At 40.6% G+C, this 20921-nt stretch overlaps 2 protein-coding genes across 3 annotated transcripts; both read left to right on the top strand.

The window, feature by feature from the left end:
• The first annotated feature begins 664 nt into the window (after window positions 1–664).
• Window positions 665–12054, top strand: LOC143316211 (nuclear receptor-binding protein-like). Its single transcript, XM_076724046.1, has 18 exons — window positions 665–794; window positions 1175–1564; window positions 2054–2176; window positions 3222–3323; window positions 3499–3588; window positions 3862–3902; window positions 4033–4127; window positions 4753–4836; window positions 5463–5521; window positions 5602–5700; window positions 5863–5995; window positions 6867–6957; window positions 7308–7358; window positions 7788–7923; window positions 8142–8195; window positions 8383–8446; window positions 11490–11545; window positions 11959–12054. Exons 2-18 carry the CDS (start codon window positions 1325–1327, stop codon window positions 12016–12018), a joined length of 1578 nt encoding a protein of 525 aa, XP_076580161.1. The 5' UTR covers window positions 665–794; window positions 1175–1324; the 3' UTR covers window positions 12019–12054.
• Window positions 12055–15040: 2986 nt separating this feature from the next.
• Window positions 15041–20920, top strand: krtcap3 (keratinocyte associated protein 3). Of its 2 annotated transcripts, none has more exons than XM_076724501.1 (6): window positions 15041–15321; window positions 16998–17182; window positions 17843–17902; window positions 18014–18211; window positions 18362–18496; window positions 18729–20920. In XM_076724501.1, exons 2-6 carry the CDS (start codon window positions 17024–17026, stop codon window positions 18798–18800), a joined length of 624 nt encoding a protein of 207 aa, XP_076580616.1. In that variant the 5' UTR covers window positions 15041–15321; window positions 16998–17023; the 3' UTR covers window positions 18801–20920. The 2 variants fall into 2 exon arrangements, with proteins under 2 accessions (XP_076580616.1, XP_076580529.1); XM_076724414.1 differs by lacking the exon at window positions 15041–15321 and adding an exon at window positions 15402–15459.
• Window position 20921: the final 1 nt, after the last annotated feature.

The following is a 20921-nucleotide window of genomic DNA, read 5'->3' as shown; positions in this document are numbered from 1 at the left end:
AGTAGCTTGGTCGCCTGAACCCTTTTTCCTATGAAAAAGGTGGACTATTTAATGTCGAACATAGCATTTTTGAGTTTGATGAGGTACTGAAATCGTTGTGAGACATAGACACATTTTACACTGATGCAGGCCTTTTTGCGGACTGCTCCCTCCAGACTAACATTATGGATGTGAACTATCTTGATTGTTCTTCGAGCAGCTCGCCATCAGAAGCAGTGCGCTTGATTTTAAATTATCGGAAACTGAAACGTAACTATGCTTAAAAAGGACAACAAATCCATCATTTGTTCTGCTTGTGGAATTTAATGATATACAAAAATGATATAACAGATGCTGACCAAAAATGGGGCTTGTTTTAAAGTCTTCATTCAAATAATTTAATACTTACTAGCTGCAGAAGCAAGAGTTGTTCACCACGTAAAAATATGTTGTATGAACTCCACAGACTTGGCCGCTCAGATAGAACACTAATTAATTAAAGAATATATCTTATTATTATGGGATATTTTATGACATTATATTATATGTAATATTCATCACTCAAACCCCGTGTGCTGTATTTGTTTTAGAAAGTTTCCAACTAACTCCACACCACTGCGTTTTCTGTGCGCAAACAAGCGCTCCCCAACTGCTGCCCCGCCCCTCCCACTTCTGCTAAGAGAAAGGGACTTCAAACCTAACAACATATTATAAGACGAACTAGCATGTTTTTTGTTTAAAAGTGTCTTTTTCAGTGTTTTTCCATCAGTATGTAACCCAAGGCTATTTATACCGTGGTAGTTTTCTGTTCCACGGTAAGATATTAATGCATTGCTACAGAACTTAATATTAGGCAACGTTATTTGTTTATTTACCCCCCGTTAGCTTGTTAGCCGGGGAAAGTTAGCAAAGGAGTGGAAGGCTGAACTTCTTTAAGCTAGCTAAGTTAGCTACAATAGCTAGTTCGTATGAATGACTGATGTTTTGGTGTCCAGTAAAAGTAATGCCTCTGAGTCCAGGCTAACTCTTACCAATTCGGCATACGACATAAATTCATCTGTCAGTTCGTCTCAGTTAAACGAAGTACAACTTAACGTTGAAAAGGATGTTACTTGCAATGCTATCGGCAAACGTAACAGTAGCTATCCCCCCCGTCTCTGTTCATGTCATGTGTTAACACTCATCCCTCCCTCAGCTCTACCTTGTTGAAAGCCAGGCCAAGGAAGAACATGGATGTGTGACCAGAGACAGAGAGTAGAAATCAAGACAGAGGCTTCCCATCGCTTGTTGCAGCCCAGGAACTGGAGCCTAGGGAAGGGAAGCCAGCAATCGTATAAGCTGTGCCATGATGTCGGATCCACAGGGGAAAGGAGCTTCAGGCGAAGAGGGAAATACCCCAGAGGTCACAGCAGGACCCATGTCCAGTAATACTCAACAGGTACAAGGTGGAACATCTGTGTCTTCGCCTGTGGCCTCCATACAGCCTCCTGCCACCACAGCAACGGAGGATGAGGATGAGAGTGAAGATGAGTCAGAAATCCTGGAAGAGAGTCCCTGTGGCCGCTGGCAGAAACGCAGAGAGGAGGTGAGACGCATCATATTCCTCTACATCAATCAAAATTCAAAGTGACTCTGGACTTGATGACTTGAGTATGTATACCAGAGTTAGCCTTTTTCATGTTATTGGTCAAAGGCACTTCAAAAGTCATCAGTACCAATTATCATCAAGGCAACGCTGCACAGGTTTTAGTATGGATAAAACAGGGATTGCTCCTCACAAATTGGTCCTTTATGTATGATCCTTAGTTTATCTGATGGGAGTTATTTTGTAAATCAAGCAGCTTGTCATTGTTCAGTAATAATATGCGGAAGGTTTGATTAGCACAAATATAAACTTCAGTCATGATGGCAAGAACGAAAGAACGAAATGACAACTCATCAGGAGGAGGATGGCAGTGAATGTATGCTGTTCAAGTTTTTCTGTTCATTGTGAACTGTTTTTGTGTCTTGTGTTGCATTTCAGTGTTGAAATGTATTATATCATAAAGCTGTTTTTTGTTCACTTGTACTACAGGTGAATCAGCGTAATGTCCCAGGGATAGATGCTGCGTACTTGGCCATGGACACAGAGGAAGGGGTAGAGGTAGTGTGGAATGAAGTCATGATCTCAGAGAGGAAGAACTTCAAACTGCTGGAGGTGAGGCCCAGTGTTACAGAGCAGGAATGAAACAGATAAAGATAAATCCACTTTGGGAATTATACACTGATTATCATATAATCTGACCATTTAAAAAATGTGGTGAAGATTTCACCTCAAAATGTAAAAAACGGAAAAGAACACTGTTGTCTTATTTTGACTGATCTTTATGTGCCTCAGTAGTTGCCGCACATCTACTGGTTAAAAAATGATGAACATCGATTGGGTTAAACTTCTCCTTTTACTGTTCTGCACACAAACAAGTTATAGAGGTGAGAATGATGCAGTTCTGTGTTTGCAATGTGGAAAAACCAATGACGAGCAATGCTTGTGAAATTTAAGATGTAGGGTTTAGGCTTCACTCCCTTTCAGAGCCATTATGTAACTGCAATGAAAATAAATATTGAGATTTGGCTCGTGAGGCATGTATTGTTTGCAGTTAATGAGCTTCTGTAAAATATGTACAAGTGTCAAGTTACCTGAAGGAAAGCATTTCTGGCTAGTGTGCAAAGTATTTTAAAAATGCTGTGTCTTGTCCTGTTGTTGCAAAGCAGATAGAGACAGTCCAGGTTTGTTAACACGAGGACTTGTGTACAGTTTACTCATGTCACGTAATTTCTGGCATTCTCTATTGTAGGACTGCAAATGTCAATAATTGCGATTCTTAAGATTCCATAAAATGTCATCATATTGTGACAGTAACTCAAAGTGTCATCCTCAGGTTGCTTGTTTTGTCTGATCAACAGTCCAAAACCAATGATATTCCATTTTCATTGTTCGACTAATCAATTGACTAATTGTTGCAGGTCTATTATATTATCATTTACCCATTGAGGCTGAGGTATGGTGAAAAAGAAAAAGATCAGAGGATCCAAACTATATGAGAACTTAAGAGAAAATGACCTTATAATTTGTTCACATGCACAATTGTTTGAGAGCCATCAGTCAGACACAGAGGAGTCCGTGCACAAGCAAAATCTATTTATGTTCATCAGTGTTGTAGCATATTATACTTCTTTATAATTTATTTTCCCTGTGTGTTTAGGAGAAAGTGAAGGCAGTATTTGATAACCTGATCCATTTGGAACATGCAAATATTGTCAAGTTTCACAAGTACTGGGCAGACACGAAGGAGAACCGAGCTAGGGTGAGTCTCATGCCTGAAAAACATTAAGTGGTCGTCTTAATATCTGAGACAGAGGCTTGTTATCTAATCTTTTGCCTGTTTGCTTAAGTTAAAATATTAGGTATTTGTATCTTTGCTATTTATATTTGGATGATGTCTGTCCACGAGGTTTCCCCTAATTTCCTCCTCTCCTCAGGTGATTTTCATTACTGAATATATGTCATCAGGAAGCTTGAAGCAGTTTCTAAAGAAGACGAAGAAGAATCACAAATCCATGAATGAAAAGGTAATAACTCGCTGTATGTAGATCTACCTTGATACAGTAGTAGTATATGGAAATTTTGCTGTACACAATGTACATATCTTGTGAAAAGCGACAGCCTCTTTATCTCTGCACTGAAAACAGCAATGGCCAATAATCTCATGAACACATTAGTTGGCTGTTGGCAGAAGAAAGGATTTGCACATATGCAAAATTAAGTCACACATATGCAAGTCATATTTACTCCATACTGGCAACCAGTGAGTAAGCATTCTGATACGGTGTATGGTCCTACAGGCTTGGAAGAGATGGTGCACACAAATCCTGTCCGCTCTCAGGTCAGTTTCCCCTTTTTAGACATTATGTTCAGTTGAATATCAATCACAGAATAATGCACTCCAGTGGACAACAATCCAATCCTTTTGTCTTACAGTTTGTATTTGTGAACGTCTTTGCTCTGTACCACAGTTACCTCCACTCATGTGACCCCCCCATCATCCATGGCAACCTGACCTGTGACACCATCTTCATCCAACACAACGGGCTCATCAAGATCGGATCAGGTAGAGTTACACCAGGTCTTCCCAGAGGGTTAGGTAGTGGAGCTGGGCTGCTGTTGATGGAGTCAAATGATACTGAATTATGGATTTAAAGACTAGAAATTTCACATAATCGTACAGTGAATTGCCACTGTCACACAGTACCACTGTTGAATGCACAAAAGTCACAATCTCATCTGGCACTTAAACTGAAAAATCAAGACTTCTCTTTAACAAAATGGTGGTAAACTCTCTTTTCTCTAGTGCTGAAATAACTCTGCACATTGCATGAGATGTGAACAAAGGTGGTGTGTAATGTGGTTTAAAAACCACTGCTGTGTGTGCGCATACTGCAGTGACTCAGGTCCAACCAAAAAAGCTTCTCTGCACTTTGTTCCATCTCTTGCATCTGTGAAAAAGAACAGCTTCCAAACCCTCAACTTCCCACACTTTAGTTTATACAGTGTCGAGGTAACATTGATATTCCCTGTTTTGTTCCCCTGCCGCTTGTTCCTCCCTCTCTCACACACTTTCTTTCCCGTCTTTCTCTACTTTCTCTCTATATTCCTTGTTTCTGCGCCATACTGACTTGTTTCACTGTTCTCCATCTATATGTCCTCCATATTCTCTCCTTCTGTCTCATCTGCAGTTGCTCCAGACACCATCAACAACCACGTGAAGACGTGTCATGAGGAGCAGAAGAACTTGCACTTCTTTGCCCCAGAATATGGAGGTAAGACGTGGTCATAATGGCACTATATTTATTTAGTTTAGTTCACAGTCCACAGTAAACCTGATGATACAGATATATTGGAAAGATCTTACTGTTCTTAGGAGTGTCTTAATTTTATCCATGAACAGTAAGTGGTTTCTCACAAACACACATCATATTGACATTACAACACAGCATTTGGGCATGGTATGCTACAATTTTGTCACTTCCTTATTTTAGCGAATATGTTGTTGAATAGGCGGCACGGACTCTAAAAAAATTGTCCTTAGGCGTGAGTGTGAGCGTGAATGGTTGCCTGTCTCTATATGTTGCTGCAATATACCTGCAATTGACCCACCTCTCACGAAGAAGAATCTGACCAAGCATTTGATGCCAACTTTTAAGACTTGGTGGATGAAGATACTCTTTGTTTGACACATTTTGGTCAGTATTCAAAACGTACTTAGGTTTGATGTGCAGCCCTACATAGATTTTGTTGTGTTGAGCTTGTAGACTAAACACTAAGAAGCCACCAGGCCAGACTTATTTTTACTCAGTTGGTTTTATAATTAGGGCTAGGCCTTGAGCAACGACTGAGCTCTGATCTCATTTCTGTACATGTGTTTTTTAATTCTCTCTCACTGTAGCTGTTGACGATGTGACCACAGCTGTAGACATCTACTCGTTCGGCATGTGTGCCTTAGAGGTGAGACCTTTAACACATGACAGAATAGCTAGAGCTCTCTCCAAAAACAATTTGTGAACATGTGTGTTGGTGTGTTGCAGATGGCGCTCTTAGAAATCCAGGGGAATGGAGAGTCCTCTTACGTTTCTCAGGAGGCCGTCAACAATGCCATACAGTTACTAGAAGACCCTCTGCAGAGGGTGAGATAAAGACAGTGGAGTGTGTGTTTGCATGTTCATGAGTTTCTTGAAAGATCATACTGGATTAAGCTTTGTGTGTGTGTATTAATGTGTATTTGAAAGTCCCCTTTGTGTATACGGGATGTTTGTCCAGAGGTGTGAACCAGATGTTTGTTTTTGTAGGAGTTAATCCAGACGTGCCTCGAGTGTGATCCCAGTACGAGGCCGACAGCCCGAGAGCTGCTGTTTAACCAGGCTCTGTTTGAAGTGCCGCTGCTGAAACTGCTGGCTGCACATTGTATTGTCAGTTACCAACGTAAGTCTTTAACATACGAGACACAGAGTAACAGTTGTGCTAGTTTTGATTAAAAATAAGAACTATAATTCCACAAGGTCAAATGGGTACATAAACATACACCTAAAGCAGCAGAATAACAATACAAGGCAACATGTTCCAACAGAGAAAGATGAGGACAACAACGACAAGACATCTTTATCAACTTCCAATGTTAGTTTCAACTCCAGCCTTCATTCACTTTTTTCATTTACTTGATTTGCTGTGAACAGAAGTTAAGTTTTACCAGGATGAAAAGTTTAATAACAAGCCTGACCAAATAAGTTAGTTGAGCTAGAGTTAAATCTCATGAGATTGTTCTGCAGGAAGAGGCACAGCTGAACCTATATACGTTAAATGTAATGCAGTTAAATGTATATATGACGTTAAAGGGCTTGTGTATAGTGTCCTCACAGCACCAAGCAGAAGGCAGACAAAGACAACTACCTGGGAAAGAAAGTTGAACATCCTGCTGCCTAAAGAGTCAAATATTTCTCTTCAGGGTTGGTGGAGACCAAAACATAGTTTTAGGTAGAGTGAAAACTGTACAAGAAATAATGAGGCAGATGAAAAGACAAGTCCTGTTGAATGGTGACATTGCTCTGCCTGCTGAATATGTAAATAGGCAGCAGGTTGATAACGCATTTGCTACAACACCTTTTTAAAGCTTGACTGTCTTTGGTCAAAAAAATCAAATCAATTATTGTTGCTTTAAAGGGGTGCGTATTTTTCCTGCATCTCCACATTATCACCCATCACTAATGAAGACTTACTGAATGAAGTATATGTTTAAAGGGCTTGTCCCAGCAACCTACACCGCCTAATCAGTCTTAAACAGTTTATGCTTATCCAGACATGATTCCTGAGAATGCCCTGGAGGAGATTACCAAGAACCTGGACCCCAACCTGGTCATCGCTGAGACAAAAGAGGATGTTCAGCTCAAGTAAGAGCCAGAAGCTGGTGCCCACATGTTAGTGGTACCATCAGCTAGATACAGCACGGACTATAACATTAGTCACACAGATACAGTAATACGTCAATAACAAAAAAATGTACATAAGTATGCAATAGTGTTTTTATTCAAGAGTTATGTGTATTTGCAACAACAGCACTGATATTATTCTCTTATTCTTAATGTGTTTAGTACAAGAAGAATTATGAATTATGTTTATCAGTTTAATGGCAGACCAGGTCAGTTTGTCCTGTCTGTGTTTCATTCCTCGTATGTGTGTATCTTTTTTTCCAAGTTTATTGGAAACTTTATGTTTTGTTTTGTTTTGTTTTTTCCTGCAGGCTTTCACAATTTCCTGCCTTGGAGCTTGATAAGTTCCTTGAGGATGTGAGGTAAGAAGCAAGACAGTGAACAGCAACCTCAGTTCTCTCACTTCTTTTAGCCCCAAACCTGCAACAACATCATGTGGACACATGGGGGCAGTATTAGACCATCTGACTATTGTGGTCTGTCCTCTTTTGTCTTTTAAGACATGGTATCTAAATATGGAATAATGCCTTCTTAAAACATCAGTCCTTGACTTCTCAGACTTTGTGTTTTAACTAAATGTTGAGAATAACAGAAACAAAGAAGATTTGTTTCTCTCTCGTGCTTTCTGTCCACTCTGCTGTGTAGCCGGTCCATCCTCCTCATCTCTGTCTTTTGACTTTTACTGTTGCTTAGAATTCACAGCAGAGATTCTGCACTATCCACTGTCATATTTAGGATGTTTCTCCACCTCCCCCTTTCTTTGTCTCTCCTTCCCTCTCTCCCTGGATCAGAAACGGTATTTATCCGATGACGGTGTTTGGGGTGCCCTGTCCTCAGCAGCCTCAACAGGAGACAGTTAAATCTCCCGTTGTCGTCCCCTTGGTCAAGTCCCCCACCCCCGAGCCTGCAGAGCTCGAGACACGGCGGGTGCGTACAGATCATTATACTGCATACTGCAAGAGAAAAATACAATCACAATGGTGATATTTCACAAATAATCATCCTGGCGCTAAATTGTAAATGGGAAAACACAATTTGTTTACAAATGATTGCCTTCTGTTTTTAATTATGTTTCACACAGCGTCCCCACTTTTGGAATCGGGGTTGTATTACTTATTATTTATGTTTCCATCTCTCTTCTGCAGGTCATTCACATGCAGTGTAACATTGAATCTGTTGAGGAGGGAGCAAAGTATCATGTAAGTCTCTGTAATAATATTTATTTTTTTTATCATTCATTGTTTAACTAATTCAAAACACAACATGTAGTTTTCCTCATTGACTAACGACAAGGTATTAGTCCAACTATTTTGGTATTTCCTAGCTGTACCGGAGTGAAATAATAAACCTAATTCTGTCTGTTGTTGTCTGTTTCTCTCTTTGTAGCTAACATTACTGCTGAAACTGGAGGATAAGTTGAATAGACATCTTAGCTGTGACGTGTTACCTCGTAAGACCACTTCTTCTATCACACACTAACACTGACTCACTCTGATCTTAAAGACACAGTCACTCATAGTGCACCCCCATCCTAAAGTTTCCACCAAGTTTTCTCCTACTGATGTTTTTTCCATCAAAGGTGAGCTGGGTGGTTGAATTTGGGGACACTATTGGGTGCTAAAACAAAACAGGGAGGAGTATAAATAAATGAGGAGCAGCCTTTGATATGCAATCAATATTATAGTGGCTCCTGTGATTAGACTGTCATTTGATAGTGTTGAAGCTGTGTCACGTGTAGGTGAGATTAGGGGAAGAGCTCGTTCTTTCAGACATGTCTGTCAGTGTGTGTGTGTGTGTGTGTGTGTGTGTGTGTGTGTGTGTGTGTGTGTGTTATGTGATGTAGTCTTGTCAGTTCTACATGTGTAAAATAACAACACCAGAGAGCACACAGCACTTGCCTTAAGGGACTTGGGAGAGAGTGACGTGTGTGTGTGTGTGTGTGTGTGTGTGTGTGTGTGTGTGTGTGTGTTTTCATTTACACCCTCAGAGTAGGAAGGTTTTTATGAAGTGCTCGGGTTAAAGTACGAACTACATTTGACTAGAGGTTATGGTAGATAATATGATTGTGTCAGAATTACTGGATAGCATTGTCCACTGTGCTGTTTTACCACACACAGAGTTTTAATATACAGCTCCTCTCCATACGTGTGCACCGAGGCATGTGGGAAAGTGAGAGTTTCCAGACAGAGCTTGAACCTCCGGTGGCGTCACTATATGCAGTATGCAAGACTATTTTAGGCGGAGAGACTGATGGCTGCTTATGTGTCATGAAACCTTTCACCCCTATTTTGGACAAATTTATGTGGATTGTTTTCTTGGATTGTTTTTCTTTAATGGCCATCGTGGCTCAGGAGACATGAAATGTGCTTAAATTCAGAATTGTTTACTTACTTCCTTTATTTTTTACTTACTTTTTACTTCAGTGAATTCATTCTTCTGAAACTGAGGATTCTCATCTCAGTGCTGTGCAACATACTATACCCAAAGAGAGCGAGCAAGAGGGGAACGTATGAAACAACTGTTGCATTGGTCAGAATAATGTTGGCAGCATGAGCCAATGTGCACATGCACACACAGGTATGGGAGGCATGTCTAATGTTGCAGGCGTGTGGGGAATGCCTGGCCTGTGAAAGGCTGCAGCTGACAGCTGTCACCTACTGTGTCAAGATTTGACCGTCTCTTCCCGGGCTTTTCTGCCTGTCTCTCATTCACACACACACACACACACACACACTCTCACACACACTAACTTCTAGTTACTAGTTTGTCTCACAGACACACCCTTTGAGAAGTGTCCCTCCTGCTGTTATCAGGGGATATTCTTTAAAACTTTCCTTATCAACACACCAAAGTCCAAAGTCACACCATGCTAGCTACCTGAGCCTCTTAAATTTCACCGCCCTGGCCTTTAGCGTGCCTCTCCTGCACCCTGTTCCAATGTGTTTACAATTGAAGGTTGTGTTTTTTCCTCAAAACTAAGCTGTAACTTATTTTGTCAGATGATTTTTTTTTGAGAGCACAAAATGCAAACAAGCAAGGAAGCCCGTCTCTGCTCCAGTATCAATAGCTGTGGGGTGTTGGTGTTTTTCTTTTCTTAATGTCAGAGCTGCTGGATGATCCCTTTCCTCCACTTGTTTTTCTTGTCCCGGCCACATTCCTCATAGAGTTGTGAATCGGCAGCCAGGTTATTAAAAATCGTTAGACCATGACAACTCCACTGTTTGTTAGGCGCAGGCTAAGAATGTCTTAATTTGTGGTGGTGGCTAAACCAATAATCAAATACACTAATATTAAATATTATCCATATTTATTTGGAAAAAACAGGTCAGGGACTTAAAGAAGTGTATGCAGATGTATGTTGTTTTAAAGGGAAAGCAGGCATTAAAAGTTCTGTGTGTATTTTCCTGTTTTTAGTAAGGTAAAATCCAGCATTCCTTTTATTTCTATATTTTGTATAACCCTGCATATATTTTGTTTAGACTTCTGTTGATGCCTTTTGTAGTTGACAGCAATTTGTTTTTTTTGTGTACTTACTTTCCGTATGCCTGCCTTGTACTTTCACCAAAGGCACACTGAGTTCTTGTTTTTCTTTCATGTAATGTGAAAAGTCAGGGGAATAGCACAGTCAGAGCAGGAGTCCTTTTAAATCACAGCATGTTGTGCAGCTGCATTGTGACGGGGGGTATTGACACTACTGTTGGTGCAGAAATCTTAATCTTTCCCTTTTCCGAGATAGATTTGTTCCTTTCCAGCTGTTGAATGTGGAGTCTTGCCTGAAATTTACTTTTGGATTTTTGTAGGTTAAACAGTTAAACACAGGGCTCATTAGAACATTGGAAAAGGGATAAATATCAGCTCAGAGCTCCAGTGCCAAAGTTCTGGGTACTCTGAAACTGAGAAAAGAAGATTGGGCTTATGAGCATCCATTAAATCATTAAGCCTTTAACAGCAGGGCTAAAGAGGAGCATTTAAAAAGCCAACGTGTTTTAACAGATCATTCCCTAATGAAGACCATGCTTGTTGAAACACGTTGGCTTTTTCATTTTCCTGCCAGATAAGTCCCATTCAGCTGTGGATATCACTTAATGAACACTTTGCTAGATGTCCACAGGAATAGAAAACACGGCACTGCCAAAACAACAAAATGGGTTCATAGATGCAAAGAGCAACAGCAGCAGCTGCTGTTCGGTGGTTTTAATGTGTTTAAGGTGGGATGTGGGTTTAAAAGCAGCATCTGGACCATCATTTCTGGATGGTGTGTGTACCCTAAGCCTGACCTTTTTTCTACTGCAGATTTAGTGTGTGTGTGTGTGTGTCTGTTTGTGTGTGTGTGTGTCTGTTTGTGCGTGCCTGCCTGCATGAGTGTGCATGCGTGCGTTACATAGTATTTGCATAACTCAGAGGGAGACAGTGCGTGAGCGGTAGAGCTGATGTGAAGGTCATGTCACAGGTCTGTGGATTACTGCTCCTAACTGTGCTGTTGTGTGTTTCAGATGAGAATGTTCAAGAGTTGGCTGGAGAGTTGGTGGAGCTGGGCCTAATCAGCGAGGTGGGTGTTTGCTGTGTTTAAGAGAGATCCACATTGTGCGTGTGTGTGTGTGGGTGATGCTGAGTGTCCTATTTTTGTAACTAACTCTGAAAAATTCTGTTGCTTTTAAAAGGGGAGGTGACCCCTGACTCTCCTACATACACACTTTCCCCTCGAGAGCCTTCTCACATTTACTGCTACATATGTAGTCATGCTCACTCGCCTACACATCAGTGTTGTGTAGTCACTTCATCTCTGTATGCGAGAGTGTATGCAGACTTGTGTCTTTATGACTTAGTCGTCCTAATGGATTTCAGTTTCATGCCTTGACTGTACTGCAGTGTGCTGTCTCCATGATTGTCCACCATCTGAAAGTTTGGTGTATCTTGTGTAATGTCCTCGATTGCTGACGATGTTTGTCGTTCTCTTCACAGGTGGACCAAAACAAAATAGCCTCTCTACTAGAAGAAACAGTCAGCCAAGCCCTTCACTAGTGACAGTGTCCTCAACACGCAGACATTAGTCTCATAAGTACACTCTCTTAACCCAGTTACATGTTCTGTTTGGTTGCTTAACTCAGTGACTGTTTTTAGTGGTTTTATGTTTTTTCTACTTAGGGTGGGTTTTTTTTCCTTTGCATTAGGGATTCAGACTTCCTAATAGCACAGAAAACCTTGAACATAAAGCCAATTTTATAGTCCAGGTGACTCTAAAGAAGCCACCTGGAGTAATTTCACGTTTTTATTTTAAAACTCAGAACATACACATGTATGGGATACTTTTGAATAGTTGGCTACTGAGTTGGCTGTTACATATGATTAAAGGTGGACCTCATTAATGCTGCAACAGACACTTAATCATAACGGGGGGGGGTGTACTACGAAGCACGTTTGGCATAGCCGGGCTTGCTTTGCGTCCGCTGGCTCGACAAAACCTAAAACACCGATCAGAGATGTTAACCCTGGTTTTCTTCATCGGGCTCTGTGTTCCCATAAAAGGGGGCGTTTGGTGCATCATTTGAGTCAACTCCCTCACAAAATGAACCAATCACGTGCCGCCTACCTCAGTCAGTGTTCACTCAGTGCCTCCTGTTTATTTCTAATGTGACAACTGCACATTGTAGAGCTCTTAATTAAACTTGATACAGCACATTTTGAACATTATGCTCAATAATTAGATTTAGGTCTGACACTGTCCCATAATGAAGGATGAAGGAAATCACTTTCATTTTGGCCAGATCAAAGTGAAATTCATTTTATTGATTGATATGTAAGTGAGAAATACCAACAGATTAATCCATTTTCTAATCAGTGCTCTATTAGCTGCAGTGCTAGCGGTGTAAAACGGGCCTGGCAGCAGATCAGGGCCGAGCATAGAAACATAATGAATTGTTTTGTGTAGCTGCTGTGTCGTCATCATTCTTTTGGTGTTTGGATGATACGCTGTGCAAAATTTAAATGTTGATTTTACCTGAAGCAAATTTATTTTCAGCATCGCCAACTGAATACATGTAAGTCCCCGTGACTGACAGTGAATATGATCAGGAAAAGAGTTGGTGAAAGCGTGGCACTTTTTATAGCGGATTTAAATGTGAAACTCTGAACACAACTTCCTCTAGAGCACGTTAGATGTGCAGCATAAGTTACCATGGCGATCGAGCCAGATTAAAAGAGAGCCACGTTCAGGACATTGAAAACTCTGTCTTTACCCTCAATGTACCTCGCTAACCCATCGTAGTACATCCCTCGGTACTGACTGGATTGCTCGTAGGTTCATGTTCAATCCCACTTTTTCTTGAGTACACAGTTGTGTTGTAGTGTTTACATTATGAACTGACTGGCCTGTTTGTGTCAGGATGAATCTAAAACATAATCAAGACTGATTCAGGCCTCCACTGGAGTCACACCACATCCTGACTCATGTCTTCATTTTATTGGTCGGCTCCACACCCGTCGACCACCGGCAGAACTAAAGCTTCCCTCGAGATGAAGGGATCAGTTTCTATCCAAAGACAATTTTACAAAGTAAGCGAGTCTGGACCCTCATTTCTCGTGGCTCTCCTTCTCATTTGACTCCTGTTTGTTTGGCCTCATGTGACAGAACATTCCCAGCTCTGTGGCTTTGGTGATGTGTTTGACCAGCCGTCATCCATCATGTTAAATGTATGTTATCATTGTAAAAGTGAACGGCAGAGATGCAAAGTTCTCACTTTATAATAGATGAACACCCACAAGTAATATTTTCAAAAAGTCTTGAGAACAAAGTGTGTGCGCACCACTGCGTGTCACGTTCTGGGTCGGGGTCTCGCCAATTGTCTCTGGAAAAATGGATCGCTGGTTACTTTGAGGTACTGTGAACTCAGTGTTACTGAATTTCTGTTTGTGTTTTTATATTTTGCTCGACTCTTTGCCTTATTCTACGCCCGGGCATATGCCTTCAGATCCTCTTTTCTCAGTTTGTTTTTATTATTTTATTCGTTGTTTGACCATGTGCTGCTTGTTGGGTTCACACATGCTACTCAGCCTTTAAAATTCATTCATGTGAGACTTGTGTACTGAACTCGGCTGCCATATGCTGTAGAAAGAAGACCTGATCCGTCTGTGTGAGAGCATCGTATGTTTTATTTATGTCACAGATACTGTATGTCACGTGTTTTTCTTCCCTTTTGTTTACTGGGATTTCACAAAGACACCACATTGTCGAGAGTCTGAGCCAATACGCAACTTTTTTTCTATTGCTGTTGTTTTCATTTCATCACCATTTAGTGAAACTGGGACTGAATGGGTTGACATTATCCTCCACGGAGTGCAGAGTTCAGTACATCGTACTGCTCTTGTTTAGACTTATATTGAGATCAGGGAGTTGCCTTTGTGACATTTTGGCTCAGAACTCTTTGTGGACTTCTGGTACGACTGTGTCTGAAAGCTCATCCAGATCAGGATCTCAACAGCCAGTAAGAAAATATCACATTCGCATTTTATTGACATAATACATCAAGTGTCTTATAATCACAGCTTTAATTGAACTGCGTCTGTATGAGCTTGCAGACAGAGACTCCCTCTGATGCTGGTTGTTGAGTTGTGATGTTCAGTTGCTCACCTCACCGATGGGATCATATTAATCCAGTGATTTCCTCTCAGATATTTCTGACATGTTTTTTTAAATGTATTCGGGCTTCTGTTGTGCTCCAGTCGACATTTTTTGCTGTACATTATGTGTGTGTAGTCCTTCTTAATGCATTGTTTACTTTATTTTCCACTGTTTATCTCTTGTGAACTCTTAAGATTGTATATTCCAAAGACGTGTTTTTTTTTTTTTTAAAGTCAGCCAGGAGAATGTAAGCACACCTCTTCTTGAACAGAGAAGTGGTTAAATCCAACCAATGTGATCACCAGAGCAGCTCTCTCTCTCTCTCTCTCTCTCTCTCTCCCTCTCTCTCTCTCTCTCTCTCTCTCTCTCTCTCTCTCTCTCTCTCTCTTCCAAAATATTGGTGGTGTTGAAACTGGTTATTAAATAATCATACAGGGTGGACAGCGTTAGCCTGTCACTGTCACAAGGATCTCTTGGTTACATTTGGACAGTCTTATATTTTGTATATGACATGAATGTCAGTAAATGTGTGCAAACGTGTGAGACCAGATCTGACTGTGCTTTCAAATAAATGTGTGAAAAGCATCACTTTGTTATTTTTACCAGGTCTGAGAGAAAGAGTAACACGACAAAGACGCTTTTCCGCTTTTAGTCAATCTGGAGTGGCTGCTGCACCTCAACGTCCAGCGAGCAGCAGGTAAATGAAGGTGAGTTTGCTGACGTCATACAGGAAGTGGACGGAGGGACGTTGGAGTGTGTGTGTTGTTGGACAGGTGTTCGAAAGTTGCGGACACTGATTTGTTCAAAGCGAGACGTCTGACCCAACAGAGAGATGTGCACTTTTGGTGAGTTATTCTTCGATGTGATATTATTGTTGTACCTGGAAAAACGCGTCGCGTGCGTTAAATAATGCTCCAGGCTCTCATATGTCCGCCGCTAGTTTTACCTCCACAGGTGTAAGTGACCACAGGCCTGCAGGTAGGTTTCTTTTTAAAACCGTCGCAAATGTGACATGTATTAGTGCTTGTATAACATCAGTTAGTCAGGTTCACCTGTAGAGGAACTGAGCTGTCAGCGCTTAAAGAGACTGGCAGCAGATCAATGAATTGAATGTTTTAACGGTATCGCTTATGCCTTCACCGCTTCCTCCTCCTCCTCCTCCTCCTCTGTGAGTCACTCAGTGCACAGTGAGTGGGAGTGCAGCCTTTCTATGCTAATGCATGTGTCCATCCCCTCATGAAATCAAATGTTTCAGGAAAAACCACCTACTGTTGATCATTGTGTGAGCTGGTATGCATATTAAGTCTAAAAGGAAAAGGATCGTTCCAGTTTCACACTTAATTCTTCATTTGTTGCAGGTTTTTTTTTTTTGTTTTGTTTGTGGTCTATAGCCTAAAATTTGACTTGTCATATGCAAATCATAGCTTGGCGTGGTTTAATCATTGAGCTTCATCCTATTTTAGTTTATACATTCATGAATGGAGTCAAGTGTGTTTGCCAGAAAAAAAATAAAGGCTTTTTGATGTTGGTGATATTCATGTACAGTGTGTGCATGTAATATATCTAAGCATATAAATGTATCAGTGCTGCAACTAATTATTAGTTTTTTGATTAATCGATTGTTTGTTTGGTCTATAAAATGTTAGAAAATTGTGAAAAATGTTGATCAGTGTTTCCCAAAACCCAAGATGATGTGAGATGTCTGGTTTTGTCCACAACCCAAAGATATTCAGTTGACTGTCCAAGAGCAGTAAAGAAATCAGGAAATATTCACATTTAAGAGCTGAAATAAGAGAATTTTGACTTCTTTTTTTCCTTACAAAAATACTTAAAGCTGCTAATTCATGATCAAAATAACTTGCAATTAATGTAATGATTGACAACTATCTTTTATTAATTTCACCTCTAAAGAGTATGTACACATAAATATATGTAGATAAGTCCTTTATAACAAAGGTAGAAAGAAGTCATTCAGCTGATGATGATTTGCCCTCTAACATTAATCTGTCAACAGACACACAAAGAGAGAATAGAGCTCAACTCAGCAGGCTTTATTTGTTTATTGCAGATGTATCGGTACCTGTGTATGTGCCAGCCTTTAAGTGACAGGAAGTTGCAGCAGAGAACTGCTAAATTAGGTTTGAGGTACTTTAGAAACGGTGTCGCCATTACATAGTTTGACCACCAGAGAGCAGATCGTTATTGGACTTGTTAAACTCAAATATGAAAATTTGTTTAAAATCACTTATCAGCCAGGGTGGAACACAGAACAAGTGATGATGTAGTGTTTGCAATGTGTGCGCAAGGTAACAGAGAAGGCATAGAAACAGTGAGGAATACGTTCTGATTTGTGGTAAATATTTCTTGTATTTCTGACATCCAGATAAAGACAAATGGCCAAGAAGGGTGATGAGAAAAGGATTAACTCTCATCCTGATTGGCCATATTAACTTCATCCTCGGAGCTATCGTCCATGGCAGTGTTCTCCGCCACATTTCTAAACCTACCAAGCAAGTCAGCACTGAATACACTGTGACCAACATCATCTCTGTCACCTCTGGACTGCTGGTGAGTCAATAGTCAAGACATTCATCCTTTGTTCAAAAGTCTGATCTACTTTTTTACCATCAATGTCAATGATGAATTCTCCCCCATGACTTTGTGTTCTGTGCATCAGAACAACACGTGTATATATGTTCACCTACAATAAACATAAAATGCGATTTGCACTGTTAGCTCGGGACTGTGTTGTGTATTTTGCTCAGTGATCAAGACTGAACTTGCCTATCAGAAGGGAGCTGGTTTTTCAGACTCTTTCACCAGTTGCTCTAGGGCAAGCTGCATTACATTGAGGTATCGGATAAACCGGCAGCTGTTGATGATGAGATGGTGTTAATGTCACATTTCTTTGATGTGTACTCCATACCAGGTACTCGACACAGGCTGTTACAGGGTTTACAGGTACTATGGACAGAACAAAAAGACAAGTTACAAAATATATCTTACTGGCACCGGTTTTCATTTATGAGCTCTCACTTATAGTCATTAGTTAAAGAATCATTTCTCTCTTTGCGTCTGAAGTCTTCTTAGCCAGGCACCCGAATGAAAAAGCTCAGCTTCACATCCTTGGGCCATGATTACTGCTTGTGGCACATAATTTAATAACCCCCACTCAATGCCAAAGCAATGTGGAGCTAAAACAATCATCTTGTCATTTGAACCTCACAGAACATTACCACTGGGATTATTGCCATCTTGATGTCGCGGAACTTTCGTTCGGTAAAACTGGTAAGAATTTAATTTGTTTTCAACTATTGATGTGATCACTTCAGTCATTCATGCTGTGACTGCTCCAGAGTTAACTCCCCTTCTGTTTTTAATATGATGTTGTGTCTTCAGCAAGTGGGACTTATCATTGCGTCATTCCTGAACGCCCTGCTCTCAGCAGCATGCTGCGCCGGGCTCCTCATGGCCATTAGTGTCACTATTGCCCACAGTGGGCAGGGTTTGATGTTGGGATGCAATGACACGCTGGTGCCCATCAACGCTCGGTCGCCTGTCGGTGCCAGATGCCCGTTTGATACAACACGAATCTATGTGAGTCTGAACTTTCCTCTGGCATTTCCCTCTCTCTCAAAATGTCCGCCTCACTCTCCCCTTCAAAAGTTGCTCTTTGTCTGCAACTTTTGAAGGATGAAATGTTCAACTTTGCAATTTTACTTCATTACTTTGCGTCTTGTCTCTCAGGACACCACCCTGGCGCTGTGGATCCCTTCTGCTGTGTTGGCAGGGTTTGAGTCTGGACTGTCTGTCTGGTGCTTCATCATTGGATTGGCTCTCAGAGGGCTGCCACCCTGTGGGAACAGCTACATCAAAGAGCAGGTGTGTGTATCTTTGTTGTGGGGGCGGGTAGGTATGCTTGGGGGGTGTAGCTGTGCTGAGTGTCTATCTGAATCTCCATTTGACTCAGACTTGCACGCACACACACTTTGTCTAACGAACACACATGCGCCTCATCCGCACATGGACTTCCACTTGGTCTGTCATACTCAGTCAGAAGAACATTCAAGCCCTTAACGTGACACAGACCTTATCCTTGCCTTCTCTCTTCTAGTTGGATGAAGACACCAGGCACTCTACGCACAGCCACCGTCTGATTAGACAGCCCTCAAATTCTGACGTGTAGCCGAGCAGGAGGGACACCGCTCCATGTAGACAAGCACAGCTAGATCCCAAAAGGCATTGTTACACCTGTATTGAGACTGGATTTTGCCCTACAGTCAGCTAGATGAGTGTCACTGTGGAACAGGAGTGAAATCAGTTTTAAGAAACTGGTTCTTGCTTTATCGTTTAGCCACATATCTCGATTCACAGATGGGCCACCACATGGCTCCGTTTGCTCTCCTTTATAAACCAAACAGTTTATCTTGTGTCTGAAGCTGTGAGCAGGATACAGCTGGGTTCATGTCAGCGCACGTGAACCTGACAGAGCCCATCAGTGGTAAATTCATTAACAGTGACATTTCATCAAACAGAACACATGTTTCAGTGGGCACATCCCAAAGTGCAAATCCCTTTGTGCATATATTGGGATTCAGTGTGCATATACACTGCAAGGAGATAGAAGTGATGTCTTATCAGTATCCATCTACAACTGCTGGGGTTGAGTGGTCCCAAATACGTCTTTCAGTTTGAAGAAACCTTTGTTTATGAAGAAAGTACATTTTTATATCTATTAAAAATGTCTTTGATTATGTTAGATGCCTTCAGGTGTATTTTAGCTTGTATGAACTCTCATTTCAGCCAAAGTCTTTTTTGTAATTGCAAATGTTTTTAATGTTTTATTGTTTGTCCAGATGCAGAACCACTGAAATGCTTTTAGGAAGCAGTGTTAGCCTACATATACATTTAATGCCCACAAGACTCATTTTTCAAAGCTGCTTATGGACATTAGCAAATTATAATGTGGGTTCCCATCATGTAAACTGTGTGATATATTTAAAATACCCAATCTTTGACATTATGGAGATACATAACTTGGCTTCAAAAAATACTGGACAAGCTAATTTGCTCTTCTTGAAAATAATTTGTATTATTAGATAATAACTGCAGTTAGTTGAACACAGCACAGATACAGCAACTGTACTACATTTTATGTTTGCTTTTTTAAAACATTTCTAATTTTACTCTGACCACATCATTATTTGGCAATTTTTGCGCTAGCAGTTATTGAATTTCCTAAAAATATGCTTTATATACTTGTTTGTTGCTTGTGCCATAGACATACAGTGAGAAAATGACAATGGGGATACTAAAATAGCAAATTAAAATCTCTCTCTGTGTGGACCAGAGATACAGCAGAGCTCATCACTTGAAGTTCAGACTCATAAAATGCAGCGTCATGGGGATGTTTAAAAGATGGAAAATAATCTGGACAGCAGGATAGCCGTGTAAGAATTGAGTGCAACCATGTAAGTGCAGTATACTGTGGTTTAGTGTCAAGTGGGCTCATATTAAGAGGTTAAAGCAGTATGTGGGCCAGCTGCCTCTCAGCTGACACAGACCCCCCACAACTTAACAGCAGAGAAGATCAGATCAGCCATGAAACGGTTAATCTAGTGCCGTGCTCAATTGTGTGGAAAGGAATCATAGCACGCAATACTAATCCTCAGGCTGTAAGGGATAAATATTGACATAGTGTTGACTGATACAATCACAACAAGTCTGTTCGGCCGCTTCGGTCAGTATGACAGTGATGTCACTCTGTAGACTCATGGCCTTTGTATTTGAAATCACAAGATGAACAAGAGGTAAGAGTGTAGATGTATGTGAAGATATTACAGACAAGCATATTGTCATATGTCGTAACACTGGAATGATCTGTTGGGATTAGTAATGGATCTCTGAGGTTTCATTAATACAATCTATCACAATTATGACTTTTATTTCAATAATCAACCATATCAAAATCACTCATTTGTGAAAGGTTATGTGTTATTACTTAGATGATCAGGGATAAAATCAGCTTGTGTAATTTCTTGAAATCGACTGAACTGAAAAGCTGTCTGCCACAGAATGTAATTTATTCAGAGCAAAATAAGATGTCGTTAGTTTTTTATGAGTCTCTATTCCCGATGTACATCAGTACACTAATGTTCCACACACTGACGGACTGTCAGTGGGAAATAAAAATTAAAAACACATTGATTTGGATTTAGGTTCTGTACATTTCACTGTTTGCTTTATGTTTTTCTAGCAATATATACATTTAATGTATGCTTTTTAATAAAGATTTTGATAATGTTAT

This window comes from Chaetodon auriga, chromosome 1 (genome assembly GCF_051107435.1).
Source record: "Chaetodon auriga isolate fChaAug3 chromosome 1, fChaAug3.hap1, whole genome shotgun sequence".
In the NCBI taxonomy this organism is placed as follows: domain Eukaryota; kingdom Metazoa; phylum Chordata; class Actinopteri; order Chaetodontiformes; family Chaetodontidae; genus Chaetodon; species Chaetodon auriga.
The sequence above is the reverse complement of the archived record's forward strand: the minus strand, read 5'-3'. Positions and strand labels throughout refer to the sequence as shown.